The sequence below is a fragment of the Anguilla anguilla genome, chromosome 15, assembly GCF_013347855.1.
Source record: "Anguilla anguilla isolate fAngAng1 chromosome 15, fAngAng1.pri, whole genome shotgun sequence".
Taxonomy (NCBI): Eukaryota; Metazoa; Chordata; class Actinopteri; order Anguilliformes; family Anguillidae; genus Anguilla; species Anguilla anguilla.
Genome location: NC_049215.1, coordinates 36,792,844 through 36,806,309, shown reverse-complemented (window position 1 = coordinate 36,806,309; position 13,466 = coordinate 36,792,844). Strand labels below are relative to the sequence as shown.

The window sequence follows — 13,466 nt, the reverse complement described above, 5'->3', positions numbered from 1 at the left end:
GTTAAGTAGCCTTGTGATGGGCGGGGGGATGGGGGGTGATGGGCGGGGGGGGGGGGGGGGGGGGGGGGGAGTTGTGGTTTCTGGGCTCAGATCGTATGTGCTGTTGAGCTTCTCCATCTGCTTAGTCCTGGCTGCTCTGTGAGCGGTCACAGGTGGTGTGAGTCAGCCTGCCCTCTACGGGGGCGGGGGCCGGGGGGGCAGCAATCAGGCTACAGTTCCTGCTGCATTCCGCTTAATTACCGGGCATTCTGGGAGGGAAAACATCGCCTTTTAGTCACCAGATTATTTCGAGTTTACCACCAATACAGCAGAAAAAAAACATTGCATCTGTATTTCTAGGGCTTGTGAACAAAGCCCCCCCCCCCCAGTGAGAATGTGTTCTGAGCGCTGAGGGAGGCGGAGTGTGGCGCGCCCTCCTGACGCTATCCCATGATGCCGTTCTCAGGTGTCGGCGGGGGAGCTGGAGCGGCTGATGGCCCGGCTGCCGCGCGTGTTCCGGCAGGAGCTGAGCGGCGTCGGCGCCACGCTGGAGAAGCGCTGGAAGTTCTGCGGCTTCCAGGGCCTGCAGTCCTGACCCCCCCACCCCTCGCCCCCCAGGGCCTGCAGTCCTGACCCCCCCACCCCTCGCCCCCCAGGGCCTGCAGTCCTGACCCCCCCACCCCTCGCCCCCCAGGGCCTGCAGTCCTGACCCCCCGAAAACACGCCCCCCCCACCCCCACGTCCCCCCCCCACGTCTGCGTGACCCCCCCGAAAACACGCCCCCCCCCCCCCCCCCCCCCCCCCCCCCCCCACGTCTCTCTCCCCTCCCCCCCCCCCCCCCCACGTCTGCGTGACCCCCCGAAAACACGCTTCCCCCCGACCCCGCCGAAAACACGCGCCCCCCCCGCCCACGCCCACTCACACGGACCCCCCCCCCCCGGCCCACTCACACAGACCCCCCCCGGCCCACTCACACGGACCCCCCCCCCCGGCCCACTCACACAGACCCCTCCTCACTGCTCCCTCCGCACTGCAGGCCTTTAGCTGTCTACAGAGCAGTCCAGAGGGGTATCGCTCTGTTCAGCCCTGGATGCTGATTGGGTGATACCACAGCTCTGTTCAGCCCTGGATGCTGATTGGGTGATACCACAGCTCTGTTCAGCCCTGGATGCTGATTGGACGAGACCACAGCTCTGTTCAACCCTGGATGCTGATTGGGTGAGACCACAGCTCTGTTCAACCCTGATTGCTGATTGGGTAAGACTACAGACTCCTCCTCCAATCAAGCCCCAAATATCATTTTAACAGAATTTTCACTGAGTGAAAAGGCAACTTTTTCCAAGACGTGTCCTTCAGTTCTGAAATTCTGTATCTTCCAAGTCACTCTAGGACTACAAACGACCTTATCGGACCCTTAGTGGGGAGAAATATAAGAAGTAATAATCTTTTTTTCTGTTCTTGCCGTCACCATGTCCTGTAACGAGTATGTACTGTACGTTCTGTTTGTGGTCCCAGTACTTCCTTCATTGAGCATACTCTATATTATGTAAATTATTTTTTATTAAATAAAAGTTTTTATCCATTGACTCATTGTACTGAAACCAGAATGTCACCCAGTTTCTGAAATTCTCGTGTGATTATACCTCACAGATTTTTAGCAGCAAAGATTATGACATTTTCTTTGACTTTTTTTTTTTTTTATTCGCTTTTTTAAATTAATTTTTTTATTTGTCGTCTCCAATCCCACGCAAAGCGTGCTCATACAGCTCCTGCTGCTGGCTCGGGAGCAGATCTAGGCTAGGTGGTCGCTGGTGCTTTTAATTATTACAGTTGTAAATGAATGCATCTCACAAGCCCCAAGTTAGGATGCCCTATCTGGACCGCATTCTGAACAGCTGGCTGTGTGGGCAAATGGTGTGTTCTGCTTGGCTGTGTCACAGCATAAAGCATAAAGTCTAGCATCAGTTATGGAAAGGTATTCATCAGAGTTCCTCAAACTTAGTGTCACAGTGTAACTTAGTGTAGTTTTTCAGTCCTGGAAATGTGGAAAGATATCTCAGAATTGTTAAGAATTATTTTTATATCTTTGTATTGTACTAGGTTTGTATAAAAGATTTTAAATATAATTAAGGCACAGGTGAAGCTCAGTGAGTGATGCCTGAGCTGGGCACATGTTTGGGAGCGGACCCTAAAGACGCTGCTTATCTGACGGATGGCCTTCAGACACAGAGGTTCAGTGCTGCTCACCCGTCCAGTGAGTCTGATAGTCTCCCACATTCCGTTCTCTCTTTAGTTGCCATAGTTACTTACCTTCTGAATTCCGTAGTGTTCGTGTCTCTGTGCCCTGGAGCAGAAAGCATATTTTAAAGATCTCACGTGACTGAATTTATTCTGCTGTTTTGAATACCATTTGTTTACCAATGTGTGGAGTACATCAGTCAATATCTTGCTTTGGGTGGACGCCTCCAAGAAATCTATCTGAGAGCGGACATGTCAAACGAAGGCTGATTAGCATGAACCTACAAAGCATTCAGCTTTGCTTAATTTTCTGCTGCTTAACTCATTGAGTGACATCCTAATTACACTCCGAGATCCCACCAGATTATACAATGCCAGTCTTTTCTTCTGCATAAGTCAACAGAAACACTGTTTCAGAACAGATGCAAACAATTTAAAGACCAGAAAGAGCGCTGAATTAACTTGAGCCCTTCACTGATGTGGAGGAAACCCAACCTGCCACAGACTTCACCAGAGGCACTTACATATGCTGTGAAATTTCCTTCATTATTTTCTTTAGTTGCCCCTGAAATTTTAGCCACTGTTGATTGCAGCTTGATGGTCTTCATATCCGCAGTGCTGAACTATCCTGCAGACAGTGCTGTTCAGCTGATACCGTATGATTTAATCAGTTTTGTTTATGGGTTTTCAGCTTTGCCACCTATTGATCTGAAAGCAGCCCAAATTCTGGAGCTCTGTGACGTGTTTTGGAGCAGCTGAAGTTGGATGGATTGGCTGGTTTTATTTGGGCGATCACTGAAAGGAGAAACAGCAGAAATAATAGCTCACCTGACTCTGACTGACTGACCGACTGATTAACTGACTGACTGACTGTCTGTCAGTGACGGACTGTGTCTGTCAGTGATGGACTGACTCTGTCTGTCAGTGATGGACTGACTGTCAGCAGCTGAGGCGGTAACGTTCCCATTTCAAACTCTCGCTGAGAACGTAACCAGCAGCAGTGGAGTTGCATTGTGGGTACGGGTGCAGTATTTTTCTGCATTCTTTTTTTAGCATTCATCTTGGTAAGCCATTGAAACGACGAATGGCTTCGCATTGTTGAACGGCACAATGGACAGTTTGCACAACAAAATGGAGAGTCATTCTGGGTCCCTCCCCCCATTGTCCCCTCTCTGGCTGGGGCAGGGGCGTGTGCGGGGAGAGCAAGGCCGGCTTTGTCCCGCAGATGGTGCGAGCGTGCCTCTCATTTGGAGACTGACGGAATCCATGTGATGCGACTATCAGGCCACCTCCGCAGCGATTGGCTGGACTGCCACCCCCCCTCCGCAGCGATTGGCTGGACTGCCCCCCCCCCCCCCCAGCAGCCATTTACTGCACAGATGTGCTCAGAGGTCTGGCGGCCATTCTGTCTTCATTACCCTGACAGGACACAGGCCTGTTTGGACTCGTGTCACAGCGCATATGGGATCCAGCCAATCGTAACGCAAATGTGAGGAGTGTTTAGACAAGGTTTTTTCCGTTGTTTTTTTGTTTGAGGGTTTTTACGATACACATTCTGTTATCATTAATGCAATTATTAATATTCTGTTTCACTGTCTACATTCTGTCAGTCTCTCTCACTTTCTTAGGCTTATTTTAAGCTGGTAAATCAGTTTTTATTTTTTTCAAAAAATAAGATTCTTTTGAGGGAAAAGAGCATCTGTCCTTTTCCCCCCCAGTGATTCAGGAAGGCGGGTTCGACCTATGACCCCATGGATGCATTGTCACTATGGATACAGGCACTAGTACGCTTCTCATTGGCCCATTTCAAATCCGTGTCTGACCCTTGATATCCACCTCACTTGTGTGGCTCTTGTCCCTAAAAACCAAGAGGAACACTGCCAAATTTCCCCTGGGCCTCGGAGTTTGAAAGGCACATTTAAAAGGGTGATTCTCATTTCTTTAAATGCCCTGCTGTGGTGTAATATTACAGGGCTTGAGCCTGATGGCTGTGTGCGGTCTGGAGCCGGGGGCTTTGGACTGAGACAGCAGGAAAAGCAGAAGAGCCTGCTTCTGTTTGCTGAGTTTCTCACTCAATTCATATCCTTACGAGTCGCTGCTCACAGAAGAGCAGTACAGAGGGGCCGTTTTGGCTTTTCTGTGGCTGTATTTTTGGTCCATGTTCTGCCACTTTTCACAGTAGTACACACATTAATATACAGGAATGCTGTAATATTTATCACCACAGTAATGTACTGAACTGGTGCGTGAGACCAAATTCACTGACAACCAGCCAGCCACTGAAGTGCACTGAGACATCTGAAGTGAATTCTCCAAGACCAGAGAGAATCTTCGCATTGAATCCCCCTAAAATAGCCAAACTGTGTGCATCAGTTGCTTAGCAACAGATCTCTTCTGATCCTTTCTTCAGCCATCTTCCTTGTTTTTGTTATGAAAATTATGAACAATAAGCGCTATGCCCACCAAGCCCTCACGGGAAAGCCAGTCATGCTTCAGCTGATCTACATCAGCCAATCATGCTTTAGCTAATCTACATACACCAGCCAATCATGCTTGTGCATGTGGACCTTTTGGAAGATCCTGTCTGTCCACCGTGAGCTGGCCCAGAACAGAACCAACTCCGCTGTTGGACCTGGACTTCACTCCTGCCGAACTCGAAAAATTCTTTTTTTTCGTTCCCCATTTTTTAAAGTTTTTACTAAAATACTTTAAATGTCCAACTGTAATCCTTAGTGACACTTAGTCCTGCCCCTAAATGGACATGCCCCCGGGTGGAAAAGCCAAACCCCCCAGCAAACGAGCAGGAATTAGGGTCCAGCGGACAACTTCAACTACTCAGATATATACATACGGTCCGGATCACGTAAAACACCAGCATGTGCGTAACAGAGTAATACAGTAATACAGACTTCACCTTAACTACTTCTATTGAACACAACTGCTGTGTAACTGCTCATATGAATTATGTAACTTAAGAGATTCTTGCATATGAGGAAGTGGCTTCTGGGTAATCGCAGACAGCTCGTTGAAGAACCTGAGGCTGCCCTTCAGAACCGCAGGCCCTGGAGTGGGTCAGTGAAACAAACACCCAGCCGTCTCCACCAGGGAAGCTTCGGACACGAAATGCATCCTGTCACTCATCCCACAACAGGGAAAAACCTTCATTAGTAAAGTGCCATTCGCAAACCCAAGGCCTGGACCAGAAGCCTGTTTAATGTCGAAAGAACACCCCAAAAAATACGTTAATTTTGTTTGACTTGTTGGCGAAGCATAAAAAAAGATCTGAAACATGATTCATAAAGTCCAATTTTGCAACAGGCTTTAATCACTGACCAAATATAAATAACTATGAAGCACACGGCACAAACAAACTGGGCTGCCTCCAGCCTCTCTCTCCTCCTGTGAAAATAACTGCACTGTTACAGCTGCTGTTCAGTGACACACACATATGCATATGCATTAATACACACATTACAGTGAAATGCATTTACATAAAGAGTGTCCACTTTACAACAAAATTCCTTTGTAGTGATGACAGGTCTCCCCCTGGTGGCAGTGTGCAGTCAGTGCAGGGTGCTTTGGCATGCTCTCAGTGTCAATGTGACAGAAATCGGGGTGAGAACAGAGAATTTCAGTGGATGGACTGAAATCGGGGTGAGAACAGACAGGGTTTCAGTGGATGGATCCGGGGTGAGAACAGACAGGGTTTCAGTGGATGGGATCGAGGTGAGAACAGACAGGGTTTCAGTGGATGGAATCGGGGTGAGAACAGACAGGGTTTCAGTGGATGGAATCGGGGTGAGAACAGACAGGGTTTCAGTGGATGGAATCTGGGTGAGAACAGACAGGGTTTCAGTGGATGGACGCATCTCATCACACAGGGAGCATAGAAAGAGACGTCCTGGCAGGAAGGGGGGGAGGGCGGCTGAGTGGGAGGGGGGGGTCAGCGGCGTGAGCTGGAGTCCAGCAGGTCTTTCGCTTCGTTGATCTTCGCCGCTAAATACGGTGAGCCACCTGCAGGAGGAAGAGCGGACCTTCATCACCATAAATTAAAATTAACCCTTTGAGAGCTGAGTATAAGTACACTGTTTCACTAGGCCTGCCCTGTACAGGGTCCCCTCCTGCTGCAGCCCACACTCAAGCAGTGGCCAGGATCTCAACCACAGGAGACTGAAGGGGGGGGGGGGGGGGTTTCCCCGTTCACCCCCCCCACTGCTAACCACCTCCTCCAGTCTAACGCCGCAGGAAGCCTAAAGACAGCCGACGGAAGAATCCCTGCTCTGCAGGACTCTGACCAGGAGAATCAGCCACCTGCTCATGACTGAGACTTCAGCACAGCGAGAACGCAGAGGACTGCGACTACAGCCACCGCCAGGTCAGTTACCTCTGCTGCCCGTGTCCCAAACAACACCGAATTTTACCTGTCTGTATAATGCAAAGCTTTTTCTGTTACTTTCACAACTGTATGAGAGGGGGCGGAGACGATGCATTCGTAACCGGCGGAGACGGTGCGTTCGTAACCGGCGGAAACGGTGCGTTCGTAACCGGCGGAAACGGTGCGTTCGTAACTGGCGTGGGCAAACGCAGCCAAGGCCCCGGCTGATCTCCCTCGATCGAAGGCGCTGTTCCTGGGACGGGCCACTGACCTTTATCTGGATGATTTAAGACCATGATCCTCCGGTGCGCCTCTCGCACCTTGCTCTTGCTGCTGGTTGGGCTGTGAAGGAAAACATGCAGTTTAAAAAGAGGTGCTCAGCTCCACCTAGTGGCCATGCTCTTTAATGCACACACCAAACACATGCTCATAAAAACCCTCAGATACCAATCGGGGAACAAGTGAAGCATAACCGGTCACAGTTTATTTCCCCAAACCTCTTCTTAACCCTTTCCTTGATGATAAAGAATATTAAATATTGCACATTTCCCAGATTAGCAGGGCTTTTCACCAGAAACCAGGGGATCAGGCTTCACTGCTTCATTCAGACCTGAGAGCAGTAGTACTGCTGCATGAGTGGAGAAGCGGGCGATGTGACGGGTCCCAGTGATGCTGCACTTTCATTCTGTCCTGTGACTATTTCACAGACGCACTGCACCAGTCTTCCAGTCAGACTGCGATGCTTCCACACTGACCCTCAGCAGTGGGGCACAGTCAGAACCACATCGGCCCGCCGCACCAGAGCTAACGAGCTAGCGGTTTCTGAAGCCCAGGTCTGGGCCCCCGCGTGGTCGCCATCGCAGACCGCCACCCCGGCCTGCCAGCGCAGACTGGGATCGGGGACGGGGCTGTGTGAGGTTCATACGCACTGAGCCAGAGCCTTACAGCCCGTCCCTCTGCACTTTAGAGGGAAGATGTTTTCATTTAAGTCTGAAAGAATGCGGGGGGGGGGGGGGGGGACTGCTCTCCTCTGTAGGCTGAGGAGGAGATCCAAGGAGGGGGCGCGACTGCGAAGCTCGCCTCCCATTGGCTGCTGGAGCGCACCAGACCTTGGCGGTAAGAACGCGACCGCGAAACGGGAACGCTGCGGTAAGACTAACGCACAGTGACGTTTCGGCGGGAAAGACCTCACGCCCGCTGGTTTAAATGGGTCACGGTGGCGACTTCCAGCACAGTGAGCACACTGGAGCAGCACAGGGTCACTGCCAGGCAGCGTATCAGAAGCAGGAAGGATTTCCCCACCCATTTAAAAAGTTTACACACTTTTGTGGATTTGCTCTTTCTGTTCCCACTGATCCGTGTCAGACCTGATCAGAGCGCTGATCCTCATTGGGCCTTCGTTACCGTGATGGATTACACCCACCTTTAGGATTCAAACCTGTAACCCCCTCTAGACCGTAACTAGACCAGTTCCCAGCCCCCGTCACACAGCTGCCATAAAACAGGAAGTGACAGGACAGAGTTGGCGGCTCTTTAGACCGCTCCAGATCCAGATCCCTCGCTGCCAGACGGTAACAGGAACTGCGGCTTTCCGGAAACATCTTCACACCACAGCAGCGGGGAGCAGAGGCCTCTGTCTGTGATAAAGAGCAGTCCGAAGCTCTGAAGTCACGTGACCTGTTATTTGTTTTTCCAGAAATCCCGGAATGAGAAGGATGAGACAGGAAGTGATGAAATGAGCGGTGGTGCGGAACGGCAGGCTTGCGTGATGGCGGGGGAGCTGTGGGTGAGTTGGGCACTGGGACGAGCCGGAAGGCAGCGGGGGGCGGCTGGCTCGTTAGGCTCTTCAGACGGATTCCTCAGGCTGTGCTGTGTCAGTCGGGGTGGGATCAAAGCACAGACCAGCTCCAGGTGACGTCTGAAGGACGGCTGAACGCTGCCCCCGCAGGCCGAAACCCAAAACCGCAGCGCTTCTGAGAAAGAGCACCTTCAACCCGTAATTACATCATCATCATCAGGCTCAGGAGCAATGCACACACACACACACACACACACAGCCTACGCAAGCATGCACACACACACACACACACAGCCTACGCAAGCATGCACACACACACACACACACACACACACACACACACTCGTACACACACACACGCACACACACACACACACACACACACACACTCAGACAGATTCTCACACACACACACACACACACACACACTCGTACACACACACACACACATACACACACACACACGCACACGCACACACACACTCGTACACACACACACACACACACACACACACAGCCTACGCAAGCATGCACACACACACACACACACACACACAGCCTACGCAAGCATGCATGCACACACACACACACACACACACAGCCTACGCAAGCATGCACACACACACACACACACACACACACACACACACACACAGCCTACGCAAGCATGCATGCACACACACACACACACAGCCTACGCAAGCATGCATGCACACACACACACTCGTACACACACACACACACACACACTCTCATACACACACACACACTCGTACACACACACACACACACACTCATATGCGCACACACACACACACACACACTCGTACACACACACACACACACACTACGACCTGGCCGCAGAGCACCCGTACCTGATCCCCAGGACGAGGCTGGCTTCCCGTTTGCTCATCTTCTGCTCAAAGCCGCCCTTGTAATACGCAGAGAAAGCCTGAGGAGAGAGGAGCAGTGCCTTCAACGACCACAGGGAGGCGCTCTCAAACGATACCGCCAGCGACACAAAATCACATCATCTCTGACTGTGTGCAAACGGTCACAACCAAACAGATCTGCAATAAAAGAGCAGCCTAACCCTCACCACCGGCCTGTTCTGCATGGCTACAGCAAAACTAGTGTACAGTGTGTGTTCATTATTTCATCCATATTGGTAAAACATGAGGATAAAATATAAAAGCATTTAAATGTAGTAGTATCAGCTGCTTACTGATGAAGGCATCTTCTTCACCGTCTCTGACAGGACCTGCCCCAAAGGCTTCCACAGCTGGAACGCATAGCGCCCTAAAACAGGAAATACAGCAAAGCTAAAAATGAATAATAACAATAATAATAATAATAATAAACATACCCAATGTTTATTATTCGCATCAAATTCAAAACATTGGTTCTAGCATACCAGGCAGTCAAGGGATCAGCCCCAGCATACCTTCACAAGATATTCAAACCCTACATGCCAGCCAGATCCCTCCGTTCTGCTACCTCAGGACGCCTAGCACCTCCCCCTCTTCGCACCTGCACTTCCAGAACACGTCTCCTGTCTGTTCTGGTCCCACGATGGTGGAATGACCTCCCTGTGGAGGTCAGAACAGCTGAGACTGTGACCCATTTCAAACGACGACTGAAGACCCACCTCTTCAGGCTGCACCTCTCCCCATCCCTCCCTTCCCCCCCTGTAAATGACTAAACTTAGGGTTGTAACTAGGCAGCTGTTTAATAGGTGACTTAGTTGATGCGCCAGTCTTCTACTTGTATTTTTATTTATTTTTATTTTTCCATAGATTGCGTTGTTGCCGTTCTCGTTGTTAGTGTTAATCAGTTTAACCATCAGGGTCCAAGTTGAACTATGCGGTTGTTCCCTGTACTTGGACCGGTACTTCTCTCTAGGGGTTTCGTCATACTTGTTCCTGGTTATGGTTATACACTTTGTTGTACGTCGCTCTGGATAAGAGCGTCTGCCAAATGCCTGTAATGTAATGTCTGAAAAAAACTTTCTGCTCAGATATGGACCCATATACCCCCCTCCCTGCCCTCTCTTCTGCGTTTGATGAGCTGAAGCATGCTGGGGGAAAACCATATGGGGGAAACCATATCACTTTGCTACAAGGCCACATTTGGAGGATTTCGCTGTATTTCCCAGGCCGTGGGGTCCACCCTGAACCCCCCAACGGTGAGTCAGCAGCACACTGGCAACCCGAGAGGCAAATTCAGCCTGTGTGGAGCGATGTCCGTCACAGTTACGGCACGCTTCCCGCTCTCATCGGTACCAAAGATCCTCACTAAACACGATGAGGCTTCAGCTCTGATGATGGGTAAGAACTGGCAGGACATTGAACACCGCTGCAGTGCGTACCTCAGAGACGATAAATAGTGGTTTGACTGCGCGCCCCTTCCAGATCCCTCATCCTGACTCAAAGCCTTCGCAAAGCTACCCGAGAGAAGTACAGAATAATATAACACCGTAAACACAACTTTATCCACAAAATGAACAAAGAAACCATAAAACCCGCAAACCAATCAGCACAGCATATTAGGCATGAGGCCGATGTCCTTTTTTATATTCAATATTAACTGTCAAATTTTAAGCATTATCACACATATTAACTACCTGTAATCACCAGGCTGAATCATATACAATAAAAAGGATACATAAAATAAATAAATAGAGTAACTTGTACAGGATATTCCCCTCGCTACGGAAAGCCACAGACGGTTAAGTATGAGCCACAGGGGTGAGTTACACTGTTTCTCTCTGAGCGCTGGAGTCTGGACCCAGTCCTCCTCAGAGGACCACACACTGTCGGCCATTTTGGCGAGCGGGCCGTCCTCTGTGCACTGATAGGAATCGAGCCTCATCACAGACACAACCACATGCAACGCTCACATCCTGCCCCGCCAGCCTCCACATCCCCAACACCAACAGGACACAGGCGTGACAAGATAAACACAGAGAACGCTTCTGCCAAACTGAGTGTGCAGCAGGAGGTCAGACTGAGGCATGTCGGCCAAAGAAAGCAGAACAGAGTAAATGTAGGTGTGGTGAGGAAAGCCGGTTTCTAATATTCCAGCAGGAATCGACACGTCTTTCTGAAGCCCTTAAACAGGGCACACAGGGAGTCATCTCTCTAAATAAACGCAATGCCACCAGCACAGCACTTTCAGACACACCGGAGTAATTGCCTTCAAGGTCAGCACGACCTTCAGTTCTGAGAATATGCAAACACACTGAAGATGAGCCCTTTCGGGTGACCATCTAAGCCAGGGCTGCCAAACCCTGTTCCTGCAGACCTACTGTCCTGTAGGTTTCCACTCCAGCCCTAACAAAGCACACCTCATTCAGCAGCTTGAGATCTCGTTGAGCTGAGAATCAGGTGTGCCAAATTAGGGTAGAAATGAAAATCTACAGGATGGTAGATCTCCAGGGCTGGCAAGTTAAAGGCTGAAATTCCTAAAAGTACTTTTAATAACTAGCTACGTTGCCTAATGAGAACTGAAAATAAAAGCCAAATACTAATAAAATGTATTATTATTATTATTATCAGAAAAAAATTCTGACAGAAGAGGGGTGCAGTGGTTAGGGAACTGGGCTTGTGACCTAAAGGTTGCAGGTTTGATTCCCAGGTAGTACACTGCTGTTGTACCTTTGGCAAGGTATGTAATTACTTCAGTAAATATCCAGGTGGGCAAAAATTAGACAGTTTTGTACATCACTCTGGAATGAAGTGAATAATCATTTGTTAATGTACGTATTCGACTGGAATACGTTTATTTTCTTACAACTGGTTCAAAATGCGATGCAGTGCTTTCAGGACCGAGAATGGTGTCAAACCATCAACTAAACCTAACTATAAATAAAAAATTAAACGGCATAAGTATCCATTATGAGTAAGAGAACAGTGCATGATAGTGCATGCACACTGAAGAATATGGTTGGTAGATGGCTCTTACCTGCAAAACCAGCAGCAGCAACACCAAGCCCGACAGCTATCAATGTACCTCCCTACAAAAATCAGTACAGTCATGAATACCATAGCATTCAACATCAGTGCCGAACATTACATAGTTCACCTACTGTAGTTACGTAAGGAGCCATTCAATTTGCTATGGATACACACGTAGGTAATTACGTATGGAAAATTGTAATGACCAACGAAACCATCTTCTTTTTTTAGTTTACTTAGTTACCTATTCTAGTAGAAGTAGCGCTTGCTAGCTAGCTATATATGAATCACGATCCAACAGCAACATCCAGGGTAAGAAACAAGCTGTAACGTTAGCTTGCTTGCGAGCAGTACACTGTTAGATTGCTAACTAGGTAGCCTACAGTAGCCGGCAAGTATACACTTAGCAATAGATGGCAAATGCTATTTTCTATTTTTCAAAACATGTACACTCACGAATCGTTTATCAATGTCTGTTTCGCTCCGAACACTTGATTTGGAACTGTATTCGGCATATCTCATCAAGTCACCGTCCACGGCAACATTGCTACTCGCCATGCTGGCTGTCAGTTCAAGGACACCAATGTACGGTCTGGCGTTTGGGACAAATATAATACCTCTACGTATCGCCAGAAATCGATCGCTTTATTTCATTAGGGAAAGGTCTACTGTAGCCTATTATGAGGGGTAATGATTATTCAATCGAATAAAACTAAATTGAATACAATAATTAAGTTAAGTAACAATTAACAAATTTTTTTTTTTAATTCAGCACCGACATAAATAATTTTATTTATGTCGGTGCTGAATTTAAAAAAAAAAAAAAAAATTTTTTAAATTAAAAATCTGATTATATAAAACAGAGACATCAAATATTTTACTCTGATCCCCTTGACTTTTAATTAAGGTGCTTTTAATGTAAACCCTTACACGGCATTGAATGAATAAAAAATGGCGCAAGACATCTAATTAAAAGTACCATTTACCCTTCAAAGCATCTGGGTAAAATTATAGTAATTTGTTTAATTTAATAACTCTTTACTTATCTAATCAAAACCATTAAATGTTATTCTGTGTCAGATTTATCAAATTATTTAATCAACCAATTAATTCAATTCGT

At 48.4% G+C, this 13,466-nt stretch overlaps 2 protein-coding genes across 4 annotated transcripts in view; one reads left to right on the top strand and one right to left on the bottom strand.

Annotated features, from left to right (window-relative positions):
• Positions 1-615, top strand: part of enox1 (ecto-NOX disulfide-thiol exchanger 1) — a 57,814-nt gene extending 57,199 nt beyond the window's left edge. For all 3 annotated transcript variants that reach the window (XM_035394384.1, XM_035394385.1, XM_035394383.1), the window contains one exon: positions 446-615. In XM_035394384.1, the coding sequence (XP_035250275.1) occupies positions 446-574 (129 nt within the window). In that variant the 3' untranslated portion in view covers positions 575-615. The remainder of the gene's footprint in view (positions 1-445) is intronic.
• A 4,895-nt stretch (positions 616-5,510) lies between these two features.
• dnajc15 (DnaJ (Hsp40) homolog, subfamily C, member 15) lies at positions 5,511-12,949 on the bottom strand. Its single transcript, XM_035392759.1, has 6 exons — positions 12,803-12,949; positions 12,354-12,405; positions 9,616-9,689; positions 9,266-9,342; positions 6,864-6,934; positions 5,511-6,231 (listed from the first exon to the last, which is right to left on the bottom strand). Exons 1-6 carry the CDS (start codon positions 12,902-12,904, stop codon positions 6,161-6,163), a joined length of 447 nt encoding a protein of 148 aa, XP_035248650.1. The 5' UTR covers positions 12,905-12,949; the 3' UTR covers positions 5,511-6,160.
• Positions 12,950-13,466: the final 517 nt, after the last annotated feature.